This window comes from Mastacembelus armatus, chromosome 10 (genome assembly GCF_900324485.2).
Source record: "Mastacembelus armatus chromosome 10, fMasArm1.2, whole genome shotgun sequence".
Classification (NCBI taxonomy): Eukaryota; Metazoa; Chordata; class Actinopteri; order Synbranchiformes; family Mastacembelidae; genus Mastacembelus; species Mastacembelus armatus.
The window spans coordinates 15079828-15102467 of record NC_046642.1 but is presented as its reverse complement, the minus strand read 5'-3'; the positions used below and the strand labels follow the sequence as shown (position 1 = coordinate 15102467).

At 39.7% G+C, this 22640-nt stretch overlaps 3 protein-coding genes across 3 annotated transcripts; 2 read left to right on the top strand and 1 right to left on the bottom strand.

The window, feature by feature from the left end:
• The first annotated feature begins 80 nt into the window (after positions 1 to 80).
• LOC113144571 (uncharacterized) lies at positions 81 to 4402 on the top strand. Its single transcript, XM_026330728.1, has 9 exons — positions 81 to 135; positions 486 to 599; positions 716 to 2392; positions 2485 to 2584; positions 2668 to 2816; positions 2932 to 3044; positions 3119 to 3208; positions 3295 to 3417; positions 3514 to 4402. Exons 1-9 carry the CDS (start codon positions 81 to 83, stop codon positions 3718 to 3720), a joined length of 2628 nt encoding a protein of 875 aa, XP_026186513.1. The 3' UTR covers positions 3721 to 4402.
• A 3731-nt stretch (positions 4403 to 8133) lies between these two features.
• LOC113144570 (uncharacterized) lies at positions 8134 to 13032 on the bottom strand. Its single transcript, XM_026330727.1, has 11 exons — positions 13001 to 13032; positions 11904 to 12078; positions 10321 to 11826; positions 10149 to 10241; positions 9949 to 10053; positions 9724 to 9833; positions 9434 to 9619; positions 9185 to 9347; positions 8917 to 9082; positions 8719 to 8813; positions 8134 to 8632 (listed from the first exon to the last, which is right to left on the bottom strand). The coding sequence occupies exons 2-11, from the start codon at positions 12058 to 12060 to the stop codon at positions 8547 to 8549; spliced, it is 2667 nt and encodes an 888-aa protein (XP_026186512.1). The 5' UTR covers positions 12061 to 12078; positions 13001 to 13032; the 3' UTR covers positions 8134 to 8546.
• A 345-nt stretch (positions 13033 to 13377) lies between these two features.
• On the top strand, positions 13378 to 17925 carry LOC113144578 (cis-aconitate decarboxylase-like). The gene is made up of 6 exons (XM_026330739.1): positions 13378 to 13484; positions 14253 to 14307; positions 14450 to 14637; positions 14912 to 15004; positions 15486 to 15691; positions 16270 to 17925. Exons 1-6 carry the CDS (start codon positions 13467 to 13469, stop codon positions 17195 to 17197), a joined length of 1488 nt encoding a protein of 495 aa, XP_026186524.1. The 5' UTR covers positions 13378 to 13466; the 3' UTR covers positions 17198 to 17925.
• The last annotated feature ends 4715 nt before the right edge of the window (positions 17926 to 22640 follow it).

Below are 22640 nucleotides of genomic sequence, written 5' to 3'. Positions count from 1 at the left end.
TTTGGGGGTTTTCCCTGCGTGATGACGTCACACGCACCTCTTTAAAGCGGAGCACCGGAGCCTTCAGAGTCAGTTTTGCGATGGCTCAAGTTCAGTCGCTGCATGTGTCCGTGGGTATTCTTGGCATCTCTGGCGGTAAGATTTTATTTACTTTGAATTTATCATGTCGCCTACTTTCAATATTTCAATGTGACACCCAGTATCTTGATAGGAAAACGCAGACTGCCTTGCCTAGTTTTTGAAATCTAAATATATCCTAAATGGAATTTATTTCATATATAAAATATAAAGTATCGTGTGATATATGGTAAAAATGAAATTACATTATACTTTATAATAGTAAATATTTAAAAATCATGAGAGTAAATTAAAACAGGGAAATGTCACAGTCATACTTTAAGGCAGACAGTTAAGCTATTTGGATTTTATTGTTTTTCAGTCAGCAGCAGGTGGCTCTAGATGATGAGTTTTATTCTGATTTTCAGGTTCTCTCCTCCTTTTGGTGAACAGCTATGCCAGCTCTCCTGAAAAAAACCTCATCCCCTTTACTGCTCTGGGGATTCTGCTCCTCATCATTGCAGCCCTCTTAGCTTATGCAGGTTGGAATTGATGAAAACATATTACTGGATTTATTTAGTTAATTTCTACTAATTGGTTGATTTGTGTTTAAATCATAATCCTCCCACCTCTGCTCTGTTTATGTTTTGTCTTTTAGGTGTCCGGCGCAGTCTGTCCCACGCCCAGCTGTTTTCTGTTCTGTGTCTGACTGTCTCTGCCCTGTGGTGTGGCTCAGGTCTGGTGTACATCCTGGTGGGCCAGGGGGTGCTGCAGCCCACAGAGTTAAGATCCTCTCTGGTCCCTGGTCTGGCAGCATTTACCTTGGCTCTGCTCATCATAGGCGTAGTTGCAGTCCTAGTAAAAAAAGCCGTTATTTGTCTCATAGCTGTTGGTATTAGCTTGGCATGTGCCCATCAAATCGCCAGCCTGTCGGCTGCAGGTTTTGGTCAGTCTGCCACAGCTGCTAACTACCTCCTTGTCTGTCTGGTGGGTGTTTACTTTGGTTTTGGACGTCTGCTGTCAACTATCACTCAGGGTAAAGTGGAACCTCCAGGAACAGGCCTGAAGAAAAAAGCTGAAGTCAAAACAGAGCAGAACCAGGGGTGTAGTGATGCTGTGTCTGTGGGTTTGGTGATGAACTTACTGTCTGCCTCTGTGCTGGCTTGTCCTCTGTTAGGTGTGGTCCCCAAGCTCTCCACAGGTCATGTCCCCTGGCTATGGACAGCTGGAGTCTTCCAGCTTGGCATGTGCATCCTTTTTTACCGAGCCATGGACACACTAGCTGCCACTTTTTATGGCTTCACTGCTCTGCTGAAATTTGCAGAGGGCTACAGTGCTCTCCTCTCCTTTTACTCCATTCAGCCTTTCTCCCCCGTTCCCTTCCCTGTCGTCTTCTCTGTGCTTTTCTTCATCCTGGCCCTGTTCAGCTGTCAGAAGAACTTGCTGGAGGGGCTCTACCAATTATTCTTTGTAGCCTATTGTATCGCCATTGCTGCCCAGCCTCAAGGCTTCTTCCAAGGGGGCACTGAGGGTGTACAGGCAGCTATATTTGTAGTTTCTGCCATCATGCTTTTAATTACCACATTCAATATGGTGTCCACTACCATGATCCCCACAGGGCAGGGCTGTTTCAAGGCTTTAGTAAATAGGATGCAGTGTCTTACTCTCCGAGCACATGATAAAGAGCTACACGCGCCTCACCTGGGTTATTCTAAATATGCAGATGCAGAGGTGTTAGGTCACGCCTGCAGCGTGTTGGCTGCTTTTGCCATCACGGCCACAGTTGGTGGCAGAAATCCCCTGTCTGTGCTGATTCTGCCCTGGGTGGTGGTGGCTGGTGGGGCTCTACAGCTGCTCTGCGGCTCAGTAGCCTTCGCTCGGGGTAAGACTTTTGAGAGCACAGTTTTTATTCTCTATGGGGTGATGTGGACTGTGTGGGGATTGACGCGATACGGTGGCCTGTACGGTGAAACCAGAGGCTTTAATGTGGCAGTCGGGATCATTAGCTTCATGCTGTTTAACTGTTTAGTGACAGCTGCTGCACTGTTTCTAAATGTCGCCTGGTTTGCCTACACCTTCACCTTCCAGCTCATTCTCATTAGCTTCTTGCTCGATGCAGTGGGTAACCTGCCTTATGGTTATGACATTGGAGTCACTATCATCTTTGGCCTTGTCAGTTTCTATTGTTTCCTGGCTCACATTTTCAACAGCACCTTCCAGTCCCCCCAGATCCCTTTAGGAAAACCTTTGGTCAAGCTGAGTGGGGTTGGGGGAGGCGCAGGTGTCTGTCCACATGTACCAGCCCGCAAGGCCACATCTGTTCAGCAGATAGCAGGTGAGCTACTAAAGACATCAGGGTCTGTTTCTACAATGAAGTGTTGTTTCTGTTGTCAATATGAGATTTTTGTCTTCTCTTCATTTCTGTAGAAATCATGAAGAATGGTGGCATATGTGGAATGCCTACTGACACAGTCTATGTGCTGGTGGCAGCTTGCAACAGGCCTGATGCAGTGGTCAAAGCTTACAAGTGAGTTTCTGTTTTTATGTGTGGGCCTGCAGTCATTTACTGATTGAGTTTACCTAAACTTTGATTGTTGTGTTTGACTTCAGGGTGAAGAAGCAGGCGGAGGACCGACCTATGTCCCTGTGGATCTCCTCCATCAAACAATTGGAGCCGGTGCGACACCTGCTGAGCCCTCTGCTGCTGGACTTCATGGAAGCTGCTTGGCCATCCTCCATTAGTATGGTTATAAGCAGAGGTGGGTGTGTGTGTTTTTGGACACATGTATATTTATATATGTAACACTGTGTGTGCTCGTCATGTTGCATGCTGGGTATGTTTTGAGTATTGTAGTGGTTTCTTGTCTCAAACAGGTCCATGGATGGACATCTTTGGTTTGGGAGAAGCTGCCAAACACATAGGGACTCCACAAAGCATCGCTATCAGAAACCCAGACTGTTCTGTGGCCACACACCTCATTAATCTGGTAGGGTCCTTAATTCTGGATTGCAAATAAGTGAGAATTGTAGGCAGCAGTCTAATTCATGTTTTTCTTTGCAGGTTGGGCCTATTGCAGTAACCTCAGCCAACCCTACAGGGGAAGCAGACACAACTCACCATAACCAAGTTTATGCAAAGCTGGGAGACAAGGTAATGGGAATAGTTTCGTTATAATAAGCACAGGAGGCACTTTTTCATGTTTTGCAGTAAGCAGTATCTGCATTTTGCTTGATTAGGTGGATGGTGTTCTGTGTGATGGCCCCTCCCCAGAGAACATCGCTTCTACAGTGGTCGACTGCACTAAGATTGAAACAGGACACATTGGTTTCTTCAGAGTGGGTCTCATTCCTAAATCCAAGGTAATAAAGATACTGTTGTGTTCAGTCTGAGTGCACAGTCTTAGTTTGTTTTCTGCTCACACTAATGCTGTCTGCCTTTGTTTACCTGCTGTGAAGGTTCTTCAAATCTTTGAGGAGGTTCAGAGGAGACACAGACAGGGACGGACAAATCCATCTTTTGAGTACGATCTGCATCTACCAGACACACAAAGGGACCTGAGCTCAGGAGACACCAGCTCAACAGAGTCAGGAAGAGGAACTGGAAGCTCAACACCATCTAGATTTTCACCTGAGCATAGTCCAGTTCTCAGAAATGGATCATAGTATCAACGCACTGCTTAAAATTCCAGCCAACTGTAATATATTGTAAATAAATCAAATAAAAATAATATTGTAAATAAATCAAATAAAAATAATCCTATTAAATCAAATCATCCAGTTTTATGATAAAAAATTACACTTTACAATTTAACATGTAACTGCAATCAAATGCAGAACACTAATATATCATGTGTTTATTTTTTTCTCTGAAACATATTCACAGTACCATCTACACATCACCTCCCAGTATGAGGTTTACCTCACTGAACTGATATTTCTCATTATTTAAAAACTTGTTTGCAATAAGCAAATATGACCAGGTATTGTATGTGTTACATAATTATGAGATATGTTTTAGAAAGTAACACAAGAACACAAATTATTCCATACTGGAATGAACAATGTCATATTTTTTAGCATCTTTAGGTCTTTGAGTCACAAGAGCAAGAACAGTGGTGGAAACTAACTAAATACTTTTAGTCAAGTCCTGTACTAGAGTACAATTTGGCTTTGCTTTACTTGAGTTTTTCCATTTTATAAATACATTTTTTTACACAACTACATTGTAGAGCGAAAACAGTATAGTTGTTTTCCATACCTGAAATAAAAATATAAATACTATCAAGAAATAAATTATATTATTATAGGATAGATAAGATTTTTTGGTCCCTGGTGAACATTTAAAATTTACCCAGCAGTATGTAAAATCATTTAAATTTTCTCCATCTTTACCAGCTGTAACATTAAGTTGATTTACATTTAATGTATCAAGAATTGTAATTCTATAATATAATATGTATTACTTTACTTTTGTTTGATGTACTATGATGATAATATTTTTGTACTTTCATTAATAAACATTTTGTCACTGTAACAAACTATTTCTATACTGTGATGTTGCTACTTTTACTTAAGTAAAACAAGTAAAAAACATCAGCATGGTTAAATGTTGGGTTAAAGAATCCTATAATCCTATGCTTATTGAATATTTGATTAAGGCTGATATCAAGTAGGCTTCTTAATATGGATTAAAAGGTGTTTTGAAATAATGCCCCTCATTTGCAATGCATCTTTCTCAATAAAGCAAAAAGATTCACTACAATCTGTGATCAGCAGCAACAATGACTGCAATTACTGAGGTTAATGCATTTATGGAAACACACTGTTTTGAAACTTTGAATTTCATAGTATTTTTTAAACCCTTGACACAGGTGTCTTTTGTTCATCTTGACTGGTTAGACTGTTTCTCAACATTATGTCATCATGTGCTGAAGGTGTTTGATTGATATCTTGACTTATCTGTTAACACCTGATAGGTAAAACAGTTACATCACAGTCATTGTTTAACAGTGCTTGCATTAAGTTATATGAAACAAGGAAAATGATAAATGATAAACTGATTCTGAAAAGATACAAAATGGCAAAGCTCCAGAAAACTACAAAGATATACAAAACAACCACAAGAAGACAGAAACTGCCCATGCTCATACCACAAAGGTTATCAATAATCTTATTCACAAGCGTTTGATAGTTATAAAGGTGTAATGTGACATGACCCAGCACCTGAAATCACATAACTTATCAGTATGACAATCATTCTCCATTAGAAACCACATAATAAAATGTCATTCTTTTGTTGGGCACCTTATCATCTTCATCATCTTATCATCTTATTTCATCCAAGTTTGTACAATATATCGATGGTTTTGTTGACTGTAATGTGGCCCTGTGATGGACTGGTGACCTGCCCAGGGTGTACCCCTCTCTTTCACCTAAAGAGAGCTGGGATAGGCTCCAGCAGGTCCCTGGGTATAGATGATGGACGAATGTAGATTTTTTTTTTAAACACATTTTAACACATGCTACCTTGTCTTTCATCTAGTCAAAGTGAAACCCAAGCAAAATCATTCAGCATACTGAGTACTCTGTCTTGTATTCAAGTGATCTCACAATAATGACAGCTGTAATTAATAGGTTACAGTTTTTAAGAACATGGCAGGAGTTTCTGTTCTAACATTCTTTCCACAAAGCAGACTTTAGTTCAGCTGTGGAGATTTCCTTAATTCAAGTCTGGGAATATCAACTGAATTAATGTATTTGATGGGTACTGATGTTATTTTTTAAGCTATGTGAAGGTGAGACTGATGATAAACTGATCATAGCCCTGTCTGTAATGCTCAGAAGGCAGCTTTAATCACCTTTTACCAGAAGCTGAACATAAGGAACTAAAAGTTTTACACGCAAGTGTCGGGTGTGTCCTCTAGGAATATTTGCGCACTGTTAACCACAGTGACTAACCACCTGTGTGACAGGACATCCCCACCCAGGACCGTACTCTGTAAACTCTTGCAGTAGTGAGTTTGTCAAAAATGGCCTGTAATTTCTGGGGATGTGTGCGAGCCTTGTGTAAATATGTTTGTTGACTGTCCTGTCTTGTACCTTTTCAGACTATGTGCTGATGTTTTTCACTGAAAACACATCATCTGACTCAGTATATTGAACTCTACAACCTCAATATTATACTTGTCGGCATTATCCTTCCTTAATCCTTCAGGAAGGGCATGAAAAACAGCCCTTGCAATGACACGTTTATTATGTTGCTTTTTAGAGGTTATTTATCATTGGGCAGTAAAACCTTTAATCCTGAACTGCTATTAAAGGTGTTTCCTGGTAGCAGCAGTTCCTTTGTTTCATCGTAATTTAATCTTTGAAAAGGTGAAATCCCAAAGATTTATAGATTTGTTTTTAAGCGTGTGTTTAAGATACTTTAGGGCGACGTATAAGGAAAATGACCTTCTGGGAACAAGATGACTAATTACTTTCCTCATGGTTTGAAATTCCAGTCCCTTACTGTTAGTAGCATATCAGGACAATAATTAACGCCAGGTTTGATTATTTTTAAAGAGGATAACTTCCAATGATACTTCCTTATTATGTATGTTCACACATTTCCAGGTTCTTTATCCATCTGTTGAGAAAACAAGAATTGAGAGTCAAAGGTTGGATTTTGTTTTTGTTTTTAATGTATCACATAACATAACATAATATAACACAATGGAAGTGAACAAAAATACAGTTGTGAAAAATATTTGCAACCTTTGTGATTTTTTTTTTTTTTTTTTGATCATCAAATTAATTTCAATATTACACAAAGATAACCTGAGTAAATACAAAATGCAGTTTTTAAATGATCATTTCACAAAAAACGCAGTACAAACCTGACTGGCACTATGTGAAAAAGACCCAGGCAAGCCACCCCCAATTACTCAATTACTCCCAGAGCACAACAACAACTCATCCAGGAGCTCATAGAAGAGAGCAGCAGCTAAAAAACCCCAGGCCTCCCTTGCTTCAGTCAAGGCCAGTGTACATGATTCAACAATAAGAAATAGACTGGGCAAAAATGGCACCCATGGAAGAGTTCCAAGCCGAAAGCCACTGCTGACCAAAAAAACACAGAGGCTCTTCTCACATTTAACAAAAAACATCTTGATAATCTTGGGCAAATATTATGTGGCCTGATGAGAATATCCAGCCATCAGTTTGTGACCTCAAGCTCAAGCTCATTTGGGTTATGCAGCAGGGCACTGATCTGACCAGAAAGTCCACCTCTGAATGGCTCAAAGAAACAGTAAATAAAAATTAAGATTTTGGAGTGTCCTAGTCAACGTTTGGACTTAAATCCAATTGAGATGCTGTGGCATGACCTTAAACTCATGCTCAAAAAGTCTCCAAAGTGGCTGAATTAAGTTAATTAGTCCTGCAAATAAGATTGGGCCAAAATTCCTCCACAGCAACGTGAAAGACTCACTTCCAGGTATCCCAAACACTTGATTGCAGTTATTGCCACTAAGGGACAACCAGTTTTTACGTTTAGGGGGCAATTGCTTTTTCACATAGGGCCAGGCAGGTTTGGACAGATTTTATCCCTTAATAAATGAAATCATCATTTCATTTAAGTGTGACAAACACACAAAAAATAAAAAAAATCAGGAAGGGGGCAAATACCTTTCACAGCACTATATGTAGGTATTTTATTAAATGTGATTATTATTATTAAATTTACGTGGTGTGTGCATATCATGTCAGTTTACATTTTTAACTCATCTAAAGTGCCATTTGCACAAAGATTTCACTGATGAGAACAGTTCATTGTTGTGCGATTGGCAAAGGTGCAGCTAGTTGTGTAAAGACGTTGCAGATTGTGTATTTTCATTTTGGACATTGAATGTGTCAAGCAAATGTTGGACAACATCAGTCAAATTCACTGTTTATTTTCACAGAATTGTTCATTATAAACATGCTTAAATATATATATACAGTCACATAAGATACATTTTCTGTTAAAACATACTGATGTGCAAAAAATCCATGTCAACATACAGTGTAATTTAAATGTATAAATAAATACCCAAAATGATTTACCATTTACAACAGCCATTTTTGATATTCTTTATCTAACAAAAATGTCAAAGTGCTTACAGCTATTACCAGATTGATACTGCTGGCAGACATACTCATACAGACATACTAAGTTTTGGTTTGTCTTCTGAGACTTTCCATGTAATAATAAAATAAAATGTATTGCAAAGAATGATAAGTTGCTACCAAAGACATATATATTTATGATTGGTGATTGTATTGTAACCCTTACCAAAACATATATAGTTACACATCGATACCGCTGCTGTTTTTTCACTCATTCTTATGTTTTTATTAACATGTCCCTGACATTGTTGAATGGAAATGGGCGAGCTGAAGAAGCAGATCTCATAGCAAACAGGGTTTGAGGAGGCTGTCTGAAAGGAGAGAAATGAGGTATGTGACCATCACACCATACTGCTTTTCACTCTGTCAAAGATTTGTAGGACTTTTACTGCAGGAACACAGCCTTCCCTCACAATGGTGATGATTCCTTTGGAAAGAGTAAAACAGATTTAAGTAAGAAAGTGTGTGTTAAATCACAAAATATCGTTTATTTAGATTTTTTTTTAACTGTACCTTCATTGATTCTCAGGCAGTTTATCACAGTGGAAGCAACAACTTCATTAGAATCCCCATCGCATAGAACTCCTTGGATCTTGTGGCCCAGTCGACTGTGAAGAAATGGTAGCAGAGGGGTAGGATGAATATCCTACAGTATCCTATATAATATTCCATATATGTAAAATACTTAAATTATTATGTAGCGATCCTTACTTGATGACCATTCTGTGGTGGGTGCTGTCTGGTTCTCCACTGGGATTGGCTGACGTAATGGCAAGAGGTCCAGTGATGTCACATAGGTGGGCAGTGACCGTGTGGTCAGGAACACGGATCATGATGCTGTCTCTGGTACCAACACGGTCATAAGCTGCTCCCACTCCTACACAAGGTGAGTTGAAAGGTGAGGTGAAGACTGATAACTAACATTTTCTTAAACTAAGCTGAGCTGAGTCAAAGACTGTAGCTGCCATATTCAGGTTACCTAGTTTGAACAGCCAGTCTCCTTTGCTGACGATGCAGCTGATGCCTCCAGGATACACGTTCCTCATAAACTCCCAGAGCAGAGGACTGAAGGGCGGCTCAGCTGCTTCCAGCTGCTCCACACTAGAGATGCAAATACAGATGGGTTTCTCTGCAGGCCTGTCCTGGAGCAGGTCAAGGACAAAAGGCTGATGAGTTAATGATCTGTCCCATTTTACACTTCAACTAACAGCTTAGTTTTCATTCTTACCTTAATGTTATAGATTTTCTCAATAGCCTCAGGGTTCTTGCAGGAGGCGGCCAAGGCATACACTGTGTCTGTGGGAATACCACATACACCCCCTCCCTCCAGAAGGCCAGCGATCTTCAGGAGACCACCAGTGAGTCGAGAATTAGCAACAGGACACAGTAGCTCTGGAGCGGACTTTGGTTTCTCCTACACAGGGCAGGACACGTCCATTATAAAATGAATTGTATATTTCATGGCAGACCACTATAGAAACAGAGGAGCGCTACAACAGGAGTCTTCTGATTTGTTACCTTTAGCAAAGCAGGGCCCATAGGCAGAACTCTCTGAGAGAAGATGCAGTTGACCAGTGATGCCAAAGCTCCATAAATAGAGATTATTGAAAGCAATGCAAGCATGGCAACTGTGAAGAAAAGGTTCACAGTATTTCAATACTGAAGATAAATTCTCAATTTAAGTATATAACAAGGTGTGAACTCTAACAAATGTGTTTAGAATGAGGTTTTGTTTAGACTAACTTTCCAGTTTATATGGCAGTCTCTGCAGAGTCGAGAGCAGGAAACAGACCAGAACAACCTCCATGACTGTTGTTAGAAGCAGCAAAACCAGGTTCCTGTAGGCAGCTGAATCAAACCATGGAAGGAATTACAATTGACTCATAAAACAGATACACAATAAAATGTTATTTTTTATTTAAGAACACTGCTGTTGTCCTTACCAATCAGCATGAGGAAAACATTAATAACCAGCAAAGCAATGGCTCCTGCTGCAAAACCATATGCTGCCTCTGTAGAAAAGTGCAGCAAGATGCCTAGAAAAAAGATTTCTGATTAGAGCTTCATGTAATTATTTTGTGGAATGAATCTAATCGTAAGTAAATACTAACATACCTGCAAACCTAAACCAGGTCCAGGTTGCCCATACGGCCACATAGATGGACGAGATGATGGATCCAAACCGGCCACCTCCTGTAACCTGCAGCCGGCTCACATAGGCCTGAATGATCGCTCCAGAGATGAGGACCCAAGGGACAGTCAGATGCAGGAAGGCTGCATTTGTGCTGGTTGTACTTGCATGGAGGGCTGAGAGAGCAGCAACCCCATTTGAAAGGTAGAACAGGGCATCTGAAGCCTGGTCAGTCTGGGGCAGTGCCCCCTGGTCTCTAGACCTGCTACACATCAAAACTCTCTTCAGCTTGTCACTGGACACAGGTTGTGGGCCTACAGGGATGAGAGACTTCTCTGCTATGGTGTTGATGAGACGTGAGAAGGTTCCGTAGAGGGAGGCTGCAGTAAACAGGGAACAAGCTATACCAAAGAAGATGTAGTAACCCTGGAGAGGGATCTGGGAAATTGTGGAGACGGTGACCAGGACAAAGAGCAAGTTGTGGACCAGTTCCAGGACATCCATGTTCAGGCTTCCCACACACATCACCAAGCCTGCCACCACAAAGAACCAGTTTCCCACCATTGCTTCCCTCCCTGAGGCCACTTTGGTCTCTTCCACAATCACAGCAGATACCACAAACTCATCCCAAGCCTTGATCAGCCAGTATGAAGCATGAAGACCAAACTTTGTGGTGTGGTAACAGTCTTGACGCAAGTGGGCATAGTAACTGGACAACAGCTGAGCAGCTGCGATGATGGAGATCCATGCAGCTCCTAAACCGAATGACTTCATGTACCCAAAGCTGTAGAAAGCAAAGATGAAGGGGGCAACCGTGTCACAGAAGAACCCCAAGGCCATGGGCTCTGCGTATTTTGTGTTTTTCTTCTTCTCTTGGCCAATGCTCTGAGCACTTGCTGAGCTGGCAGCCCCCAGAAGGAGAACATTAAAGAGGGGGGTACCGAAGCCTTTAAGGGCTAGGCGCTGACTCAGACCTTTGACCAGCAGTGCAGCTGAACCATAGATGGCAAAGATCAGAATGAGCAACTCCAATACCCCAGAGACCACAAGAGCCCAGGGACCCCCTACCACACCCACTGCTTCAAATACTAAAGTGGCTGTGATGGCCCCAAAAACAAAAGGCATGATGTAGTTGACTGTGGCAGAACAAAAGGCGAGGAGGAAGGACAGAAGGATATAGGGGACCAGGCCAGCAATCGCTGACTCTTTAATGGACAGAAATAAATGACAAAATACCCCTGAGGTGGCGTTCAGACACATGCTGCTCGTCATGTTAGCAGACAGAGTCATGTTGTTCATTGTTTGATTTGGTACCAACACTGTGGTTTGAGTTTCAGGTAGGGCACCAAAGTAGATTCGGGTGGCACCATAACTGCCCCAAAGAGCAGCATAGCCAATGAAGGCAGTGCCACTCAAATGGTCATATTTTCTGAAGGAAAGTAGTCCGGCCACCAGTTGGCATATACCACCAATCAGGATAAGATGAACACCTGTAAAATTGATGTACATTTGTATAAACCATTTTTATCTTGCATCTGTTTTCTAGAACATATATTACGGGTTTTACCTGCAAGGATGTTCTCCACGCCAACTGGTGTGTTGCCAGTACGTGCTGTATTGAAGTTTTGGAGAAGTACAAGGAATGCACTGATCCCATTGGCTATCAGGCCCAACACTCCTGGTTCTCCATAGAAACTGGCTGGAAACCCATCTGATACTGCCATAATGTCTTTGTTGTCAAACTGTAGTTTTATTGACAAATGACAGACAACATTTCCATGATCGTACATACAGTTTTCTTTACATTTTCAATAAAAAGATAAAGTCCAGTACAAATCATCTGAAATGTAATAACTGTAATAACTGTGGTTGTAATTTATTTGTAAAAGCAGAATCATACTTCTAGGTTCACTGTGTTGCTGAAAAATAAATAAATCTTTCAAACACGGAGAGAAAACACTGTTGTTTTTGGATGGAAGAACAACTTCTTTTTGGGACTGAAAAATAGTCTGAGGAAAAGTTGACCACAAAGAGAAAAACAACCACAGTGATGTCTATTTGTAGAGCATTGAATCAAAATAATAAAAAATTTGTTTCAGAAGCATATTATATTACTTTCATCTTCTAATGAAGGACAAATGACAAATGGTTAACTCATTTATATATTATGAATAAACTATAGGGCTAATAAAATGAAAGGCAAGCAGGAATATTCTATAACCTTATTTCCCTAAACACGCAACATGAGACTCTCTGGCCCTGCCCAGTCCTGTGTGGCTTGATTGTAGTGTGACAGCAGCAAGAGACACAACACATTTTCCTACTTTAATGACCTGGAAGAGGCTGGTTTTCAAATAAGTAGTTTGTCCATAAGTAACTAACTGACTTGCACAACATGGTTTGCAATGGTTAGGTCGGTTCTCTCTTTTCTTCTCTCACTTTTTCAGTGTTGGATTATTTGTTAATCTCATAAATAGCAACTTCAAATTGTAATGCCATATAGCATTTTAAACCTACTGGTAATATTTAGTCCATGTGAAAAACATGGTATCACCATCAGTTCATTGTGTAGATTTGTAAATGTCACATATGTTAAAGTGTTGTGTTAAAAAAATCAATGAAATATCAATGAAATAAAACAAATGAAATGAATGAAAGTCTTACCTGGTGAAGCTGCTAAGACAGATGAAGTGTTGAGTTGTACTGAAGCAGGAATGAATTTTAGGCATAAATACAGCTTCCCTGTTTGTAGGAGGAGTTCATGAAAATTCCCCTGCACTATTCTGCAACGTGCAACCTGAGAGGTGACATCACTGCCACTCACCTTTGACGATAAGGCACCACGCCTTCCTCCTCTGTTTCTGACGATGGTGATGCTGGTCATGGCCGTAATGACCATCAAGGAAATTCCATTCTTCAATCTCAACTGGTTTTTTTAACAAAACAGGTATGCTTCCCTGTTCCTCCCAGTCCTGTATCACTAGCTATTGTGAGCCCTGGACTATATAAGGCAGTTGCACTCTCAGTCCAAAAGCATCAGCATCCTCAACACCCTGTTGACTGCAAAACTACTGCAACACGAAAGAAAGAAGAAAGAAGAACACTGTGTGAGAAACAACTGACTGAAGCCATGATCACCACACTACAGGTGCAATTATTTTTTTTTATTATTCAAGCCTTTTCTATTATTTTTATAAATACTGAAAATCTGGCCATATTAAGTTTCATTCATGAGTGAGTAAACTATGTTGTGTGAGCTTAAATTGTGTCGTACTTAGTATGAAATTCTAACCCCATAGTACACACTGTACTAGGCAAGTGTTTTTAAATGTACAAATTAGAAGAGGTTTTAACAGAATTAGGGTTTAATGCTGAGCAGGTTGGACAAGTGTGGAATAGTTATCCAATATGTAACCTCACCACTCGTGTAAATGTAAGGACAATCATAGAAAAAACTACAATCTTATCATATGAGTGAAGTGTGCTTTTGAAGATAATATAAACATCTATTGTTAGTATCTATCCAGTGGTTGTGAGTGTATTAGTCATAGTGTGCTAATCATAGAAGAAAATGGCTGCAGGAGCGTAATTAAACTCAAGCTGACCACTGTATGGTGCTTGAACTCTGACTCCACTGTAGTACAATGAAAGCTGTGCACATGGCAGATGATATCTTTTGTGTATCTAATAATAGATTTAAAAAAAATTAAACATAAACAGTCTTGGAAATATTGGAGTCATATGAACTGCAGCTGATGCTTTACACTAACAGAATAAAAAGAAGCAGTGTGGAAGGGTACAAGACACCACTGTCTATAGAGAAAAACAGGCAGTTACATGTGACACCAATATTGGGTAGAGTACCTTAGTGGTTTACAGGTGTCAATAAATTTATCCTGTATTCTGTATGTTTCAGAAAACCATTAGACCACTGTGGGCTGTCAGAGGAATGCATAAATCTGCAGTTGATGGTATTTTTTTTTTTTACTTGGTTCTTTTCTTAGAAACAGAAAAATTCAACTAAACAAATAAAATTACATTTTCTTCTTTACATATTTCAGACCGCATTCCTTTTCTTTTTACTTTACATGGTTCACTCCTTTATCTCTGCAGTATTGAGGCAACCAGCACCCGAGGAAACAGTCACTGACAGTTTTGGGAAGTTCATCAGTGAGATAAAGCCCCAGCATCTGTCCTCTGTTGTGCTCCACCGCAGTAAAAGGATGGTGCTGGACAGCATTGGAGTTGGTCTGATTGGCAGCACGACAGACGTGTTTGAACTGGCCCTGCAGCATTGCCAGGTGAGACATATAGAATCTGATAAGAAAGTGGAGCAGATAAAAGCAAAAACTGCCTCATACATACAAGAGCTGTAAATCAAATACAATTAAATGGTGGATGAGATGATTAAAAAACATTTACACTGAAATTAGATTTTTTTATCACTTTAACTTAACTTATTTCACTTGTGTTTGTGTGTGTATATGAGTGATGACAGACTCTGTAACTTTAGTTTTTAACATAAATACCCTTGAAAAGATTCCCTGTTTACCTGCCTCTGTCATTTCCCCTCAGCACATGTACGCTCCTGATGACATCAGCTTTGTGTACGGACGCAGGGGCACCAGGCTCTCCCCGACACTGGCAGCCTTTGTCAATGGAGTTGCGGTGAGTTTAAATACTGTAGGTGGAACAAATGTCTCACCATTGCTGCCAGTACACTACACAGTTTCAGGTGAACTAAATTTCTGACCACAACCAAACTATAGTTTATTTATATTCTGTCTGGACAGTCAGCTGCAGGTGGGGTGATGAAAATACACAGGAAACCTCAGACATTTCCATCATTATGTCTGCAAACATCAGTTGGACTTTATCTCTAAGGAAACCATCAGCCTGCCCAGCCCATTTTACAGCCTGCATTTGGCCTCAGTGGTTTATGGCTGTTTTTGACAATTACAGCTTTTAAAATGTACTCGTCATAGAAAACAGTTAGGGTGGATGTTCCTGAGAAGGAAGTGGGTGTAGAGTAAAATGGCATTATTTATACACCGTATTTACAGAAGCAAGGCAGCATCGTGTTCTTGGTTAGTTGTAAGAATATTTTCAATAGTATTTCATAGTATTTTTTTTTTTTTTTTTGCTGTAGACTCACTCCATGGACTTTGATGACACATGGCACCCTGCCACTCATCCCTCAGGAGCGGTTCTTCCTGCCGTCTTAGCACTCAGTGACATGATGCCTGCTAACAGTAAAACTACTGGCCTAGACTTCCTGCTGGCTTTCAATGTCGGCATTGAGATCCAGGGCCGGCTGATGAGGTTCTCTAATGAGGCCCACAACATCCCCAAGAGGTGAGCGCTTCAGAGTCAAAGTGGACACACATTCTGTAATTGATAGACTTGTAGAAGAGGGTTTTGTACATAATTATTTATAGTTTATATGGAGAATATCTACAAAGTCAAAAGAAATCCATATGTGACTGATTTTAGTAGTGTGATTTACACAAAGGCCTGTGCAGTGAATGTGCAGCCTCTTAGTGATGTTAATGAGGTGTGAAGGGTGTGTCAATCTCAGAGACAGCAGAGGCTCTGTGGGTAGTGTTAGCACAATTCTCCATGTGGAGAAGAATATCATACAGAACTCCATTTGGAAAGTGTTTACACCAAGTCAAATGGACCACCACATTTTTTTTTTTTTTTATTTTTAATTTTTTTCTGCTTACATGAACCCAGCTAAATACACTTTCTCTGCATGTGAAAAGTCACGTCAGAGAGAAGATGTTTATACAAGCAGACACCTTTACACACATAAGCTCTAATTTATTTAAGACTAGGTGCTCTACATATAGGGAGCAACTATTTAGTTTATTTAGTACATTGTTGCCAAACACTTAAGTCTCTTTGTGTCTTTCTGTTTTCCTCATCAACAGGTTTCATCCTCCCAGTGTGGTAGGGACCATGGGAAGTGCAGCTGCATGTGCTCATTTCCTGTCCTTGGATCCCTCCCAGTGCAGTCATGCCTTGGCCATAGCTGCTTCTCTATCTGGAGCCCCAATGGCCAATGCTGCCACTCAGTCTAAACCCCTCCACATTGGTAATGCTTCACGTTTGGGGCTAGAGGCTGCTTTGCTGGCCTCTCGAGGCCTAGAGGCAAGTCCTCTGGTCCTGGATGCTGTTGCAGGGGTGGCTGGCTTCAGTGCATTTTATGAAGACTATGTGCCACAGCCTTTGGAATCACCCAGTGATGGTGGCCACATTTTCCTGCTAGAGGAGCAGGACATGGGCTTCAAGCGCTTCCCTGCCCATCTGGGGATGCACTGGGTGGCAGATGCTGCAGCCTCGGTCCATAAGCTCCTTGTTGGAGCTGGGACCGGCACTGTCTCCCCAGCTCAGGTTCAGGACATCCTGCTCAGAGTCCCCAAATCTAAATACATCAACAGGCCCTTCCCTGAGTCTGAGCATGAGGCTCGCCACTCATTCCAGTTCAATGCCTGCAGCGCTCTCCTGGATGGTGAGGTGACCGTGCAGTCCTTCACTCCCGCTGCCATGAGCCGACCTGACCTGCTCGCTCTGCTGAGCCGTGTTCGGGTGGAGCATCCCCAAGACAACCCAGCCAATTTCAACCGCATGTATGCAGAAGTCCAGGTGACACTTGTTGGAGGCGACATTTTGAAGGGACGCTGTGACACCTTCTATGGTCACTGGAGAAACCCACTGACCACTGAGAGCCTGGTGAAGAAGTTCAGAAACAACGCAGGTGTGGTGCTTCCCCCTGAGAAGGTTGAGCGAGTGATTGATGTGGTGGAGGAGCTGGACAGACTGGGAGACTGCAGAGCCCTTCTCTCACAGCTGCAATGAACATTTGCAGAATACACAATAACAGAAAAACTGAACTAATTGCCCATAATAGTCAAAACATATCCAACAACTGGCAGCAAAACTACAGACTTGTCCAAATCAAACCTGTAGAATATCACTGTCCCAATCAGAAAAAGCCTAACATTAGATTCTGTTTATCACACTGGATAAGGGTGTTACACAATAACCCCACTCACACAATATCCTACAGTTTTTTTCACCATATGGCTCTTATACGAGCAATAAACAACATGGAAACAGCTGCTGAGCATGTCAGAGCATATTTACCAAATCTGCATTGTGTCTGAAAGTTGTTTTTTTTATATATATAAAAATGTATTTTAGAAGCCTTTTTGCAGAATGTGATCTAGTTACACTATGAATGAAAAATGGAGGAAGTTTTAATATTCAATTATTTCATTTTTGACCATTATACATATAATGTTTGCACAGTACAGTACAGTACAGTACACTGAAAAAGTGTTTCTGAGAAGTAGCTGAAGTAATGTCTTAAATGAATTAAATCAGGTGATAAAAACCTTCATTAATTAACATTATGTTCCAACAATTCTCTTTTTTCATTGTACTTAATATTGTATAAATATATTCAATAATGATTATTTGAAATGGTCATTTAAACACTGTAAATACTTGATCCTTTTGAAATGTATGAAAAAGTATTTCCTCTGATATTCAAACATGTAGTTTCACATGTATTTGTCATTTGTCACCTGTCATTTGTGTGTTTTCATTTTAATAAAGTAAACTACAACCATGGTTTAAGAATTGTTTGATATCAGTTCAAAATTATTTCAGTAACTTTATTTATAAGTGTTATTTGGCTCAGAAAAAAAAACACTGAGCTCACCTCCTGTGAGTACACAGATACAAGCAAGAGATTTACAGAGAAATTCAAGTCGCTAGACAACAGTTACACCTCTGTAACACTTTTCAGGTGGGCACCTTTGGAATGCAAACAAAAGCAAGTTGCTATGCTTCACAAGATGAGTGCTGAGTTAATATTTGGCAGTAAATCTGCACAGAAAGACACACCCACCCACCTCAGTCCTTATAGTGAAAGGGGAATTCGGGTCTTCAAAAAGTCTATGTGTGTTGGGACAACTCAACCCAAAAAAAAAAAAAAAGGGTGCTTTGCAAATTGTTAATAATTGTTAATAATATATTAAAGCAGACTGCACAATTAAGTTTATTACTAAAAGGATTTATTAACTCAGACTATTAGGTTCTTTGTCTTATATTATATATCTATATGGAGAGAAAGAGAGAGAGGGAGATGACCTAGTGCACAAGTAAAACATGTACATTCATATGACAAATATTATTTTAACCAAAAATAATATAACAGCTCAAAGGAGATTAGCCCTGAAGACTGAACACATCACATGAATTATGAGTTGTTAGTGAATGAGAAGAGAAAAAAAACATTTTTTTTTTAGATAATTGTGAGGACTATTTATGTAAATCCATACTATTGTCAGTTAATCTGAGAACATTACTGTATTTCATCAGAAAAAAAAGGAGTCCTACCCTGAATACAGAAATGAAGAAAAAGCCATTGGTTACTTCTTGTATGCTGAAGTCTAAAATAACAAAGTACTTGGGCACATTTAAAAGCAAGGGAGGAATTCAACTATATAATATTTATGCATTTCTCCACACAGAGCAAATGTGGCAATACAATAATCTCAGATGTCTAGAGACAACAGACTCTCTGTATCTATAGCTAGATGGAGTTTCCACACAACAGTGACTCAACATGTTGAAAGTAAGTTCAAAGGTTTTCGGTCAGTAAATGAAGAATTGATGGTCTTTTTCCTGACTATTGTGATCACAGACAATCCATTCTGCTTTGTGTACATAGGTATCACTGTGGGTAGACGTGACACCCAGGCCAACAATGGTGTCATTTTGTCACTGTTATATGAACCAATCACTAAGGTGTAACTGCACTATGGTGGTGAGTGGATGAGAATTCATAAAAGACAATGAGATGTATGACAATGAGTAATACCTGGTTTGGAAAAAATGCCTCATTGATCACATACTGTTTGATGTAAATAGGTGAAGTGAAACTTATATAGCAGGATTACTATTGCAACAACACATCATCAGTAGGGTAAAACTAACCTGTCTCACGATGGTCTAAGCCCAGCTCACGTTCCCTATTAGTGGGAACGTGAGCTAAACTAAATTTTAGATATTCTATTTTATATTTGAACTTTGTACTGACTTTGTAATTTGTGTACTGCAGAAAGTACTCGGAAACAATAACCTCAACTAAGGTATTAATAGTGTTTGTGTAGTATAAACTGATTATTCAGTGAACTTCCTTCCCTCAAACTCAGTATAAACCTTATGACCAAGGACAAAGGGGATTTTCTCTATTCAAATATGTAAATCTTATATATAAGTATATCCATGAAACAGATGTTTGCAGTATGTGGATCATCTGTGTGAAACTATATCTCTATGCTTGAGCAATCACACTGATAACAACATAAAGATATTATGACAAGATTTAATGTTCATTTAAACATTGTAAATGTGTTTTAATGACCCACAATCATGGTCTGAAAATAATATAATCTGATTTGAGAAAACTTGAATAACTTCATTTGGCTTTGAAATGATAATGTGCATCTCTTTCTGTGTATATTCACCCATCCATCTATCATCTATATCCACTTATTCCTATTTAGGGTCACAGGGATCAGCTGGAGCCTATCCCAGCTCTCTTTGGGTGAAAGGCAGGGGTACACCTTGGACAGGTCACCAGTCCATCACAAGGCTCTGTGAATACCCAAACACATTTAAATACATGTCTTAAAATGAAAGCAACACAAAGGCTGATTCTTTCAAGGACGTTTGTGACTAATGAGGTCAGAAATTACAGCAAATGAACCTGTTAATGTGTTAACCCAACACCAAGTATTGCCAGTAAATCATTCAGTGTTGTTTCTTTGAAAGAAGCAGGAAATAGTAAGAAAAACTTAACAAAAAGCATCTCTCTATAGATAACAAAGCTGCACTTCAATCATGGTGCTTTTACACGCGAGCACATATGGAGTGCAAACAAAAACAAGTGGCTGTTTTACAACATGAGTGCTGGTAAAACAAGACTGTTTTCCTCATTCCAGTCTGGGGTCCTAAGCTTAATATGTCAGAGAAAATCTGCAGAAAGAAACTGATGTGTGTGTCACGCACCTGTCAACCTCAGTCCTTGTAGTACAAGGGCAAATCCCGTCTTGCCCAGCTCAACAGGCCCGTGTGTGTTGGGATAGATCAACTCACAAAAAGTGTTTTGCAAATTCTTGTTATTGTTAATAAAGTAGCAGTTAGTAGTTAGATTATTACTAAATTACTCTGTCGGTCATTCTAACACAGACATATGTTCTTTCTCTTCAATTATTTCTCTATATATAAAGAAAGAGAGCGAGGGAAAGAGAAAAATGCATATTAATATATCAAAAGGTAAGATCATTTGACCTGGATACGCTGTCTAGTTTTTGTTTAGAGGCAAAAACATAAAACATTTGAATACATTCCTGTATTTGGATTTCACTTCTGTTTGAACTTTGCTCTCTTTCTATATGTGGTAAACAAAGGCAAAGTCTCATTTTTACTAATCATGAAATACTTAATGGAAAAGGTTATAAGGACACGTTAGTGTTGTAAACTTTAGGATGAGGAACTGTTGTCACTTAATTAAAAATTCCCTAGAGCAGGGCTGGGTAACCCATGTTCCACCGGAGCCACTGCCCTGATTGTTTTCCAACCATCCCTGCCCTGCCAACTGCTGATTAAGTGGATCAGGTGTGTTCAGTCAATCATAAGTTGGAAGATACAATTCACTTAGTTTATCTTCCTTCACTCCACCCTCATCTGAAATGTTATCTTCCAGTTTCTGATTGACTGTACAGACCTAATTCAGGTATCACTGTGGGTACATGTAACACCCAGGCCAATATTGATGTCATTTTGTCGCTGTAATATGAACCGATCACAAAGGCATAACTGAGCTATAATGATGAGTGGGTGAGAATTCATAAAAGACGATGAGACGTACTGAAACAATATCTTTTGGGGGAAAAAATAACTCATGTACTGATCATGTACATAGGCTGTGATATACTGTGTAAGTGGATGCGGCTTAATTAGTCTTTGTAACACTGCACTGAACATGATGTGTCCCAGCAGCATAATTTCAGGTAACATCCATCATCTATACCCACTTATTCCTATTTAGGGTCACATGGATCTGCTGGAGCCTATCCCAGCTCTCTTTGGGTGAAAGGCAGGGGTACACCCTGGACAGGTCACCAGTCCATCACAGGGCCACATAGAGACAAACAACCTCACACACTCACACTCACTCCTATGGGCAATTTAGAGTCACCAATCAACCTGACATACATGTTTTTGGACTGTGGGAGGAAACCAGAGTACCTGGAGAAAACCCACACAAGCACAAGGAGAACATGCAAACTCCACACAGAAAGGCCCCTGATGGGTTTCAAACCAGGAACCTTCTTACTGTGAGGCAACAGTGCTAACCACCAAACCACTGTGCTGCCCTTTAAGAAACATAAAAAATGAATAACTGAAAAACACTCAAAACTTGTATATTTACACACACACATTCGGTCAGTCTGTTCAGGTCACACAAGTTTCACATGCAGACTACTCCACACAAGCACATAATATACTGCATATTCACAGTACTGAAGTGAAACCTACATTTGATGTGCAATTTAAATTCTAGATATTATATTTATTTATATTTATTTGAAGTTTGTACTGACTGTGTAGTCTGTGTAGTGCAGAAAGTACTAAGAAACAATAACCTCAATGGCTTCAACACAAAACAACTAAGGTGTTAATAGTGTTTGTGTAGTATGAACTGATTTTTCAGTGAACCTTTGACATTTGACATTTGTCATCCATCTCCTGTAATCATGTATTATACTACTACATACTGTATTATAAGGTGACTATCAGTGCAATATACTGTAGTCACTTTACCTGGTATTTATTTATTTATCCATAGATGTCCATATACTGGACATACCCATAGGCACATATGTACACACTTATAGTTTTTTGTAGCTTCATAGTTTTATTCCACTTAGTATTTTTTAATATTTTGAATTTCTAATTTATCTCACGTCTTGCTACTTCTGGCACTCTGCTGTGTACTGTACTTTCTGTTGCAACAACCCAATTTCCCCACTTCGGGACAAATAATCTTTTTCTTATCTTATCTTAACTTATCTTGACAATAACTTAATGTGAATAGTTGATGCTTGTAAATGTGCAAATATAACTTTTTTTTCCACTTTGAGGCCACATGTGATGTAATAAAACATTCTAATCAGAAACTTTTGTTTCCTTGAAAGAATCTGCAAATGTACAGACCAAGAAA

Bases quoted from the DNA above. Each gene is read 5' to 3' on its own strand.
- LOC113144571 (XM_026330728.1), top strand. From the start codon at position 81: ATGGCTCAAGTTCAGTCGCTGCATGTGTCCGTGGGTATTCTTGGCATC. The intron at 3,045-3,118 runs GTAGGGTCCTTA...TTTTCTTTGCAG, and splicing joins CCACACACCTCATTAATCTG to GTTGGGCCTATTGCAGTAAC. The intron at 3,418-3,513 runs GTAATAAAGATA...CCTGCTGTGAAG, and splicing joins GTCTCATTCCTAAATCCAAG to GTTCTTCAAATCTTTGAGGA.
- LOC113144570 (XM_026330727.1), bottom strand. From the start codon at position 12,060: ATGGCAGTATCAGATGGGTTTCCAGCCAGTTTCTATGGAGAACCAGGA. The intron at 9,834-9,948 runs GTTAGTCTAAAC...TTTTCTTCACAG, and splicing joins ACTGCCATATAAACTGGAAA to TTGCCATGCTTGCATTGCTT. The intron at 9,348-9,433 runs GTAAGAATGAAA...GACCTGCTCCAG, and splicing joins AGAAAATCTATAACATTAAG to GACAGGCCTGCAGAGAAACC.
- LOC113144578 (XM_026330739.1), top strand. The intron at 14,638-14,911 runs GTGAGACATATA...ATTTCCCCTCAG, and splicing joins TGGCCCTGCAGCATTGCCAG to CACATGTACGCTCCTGATGA. The intron at 15,692-16,269 runs GTGAGCGCTTCA...CCTCATCAACAG, and splicing joins GCCCACAACATCCCCAAGAG to GTTTCATCCTCCCAGTGTGG.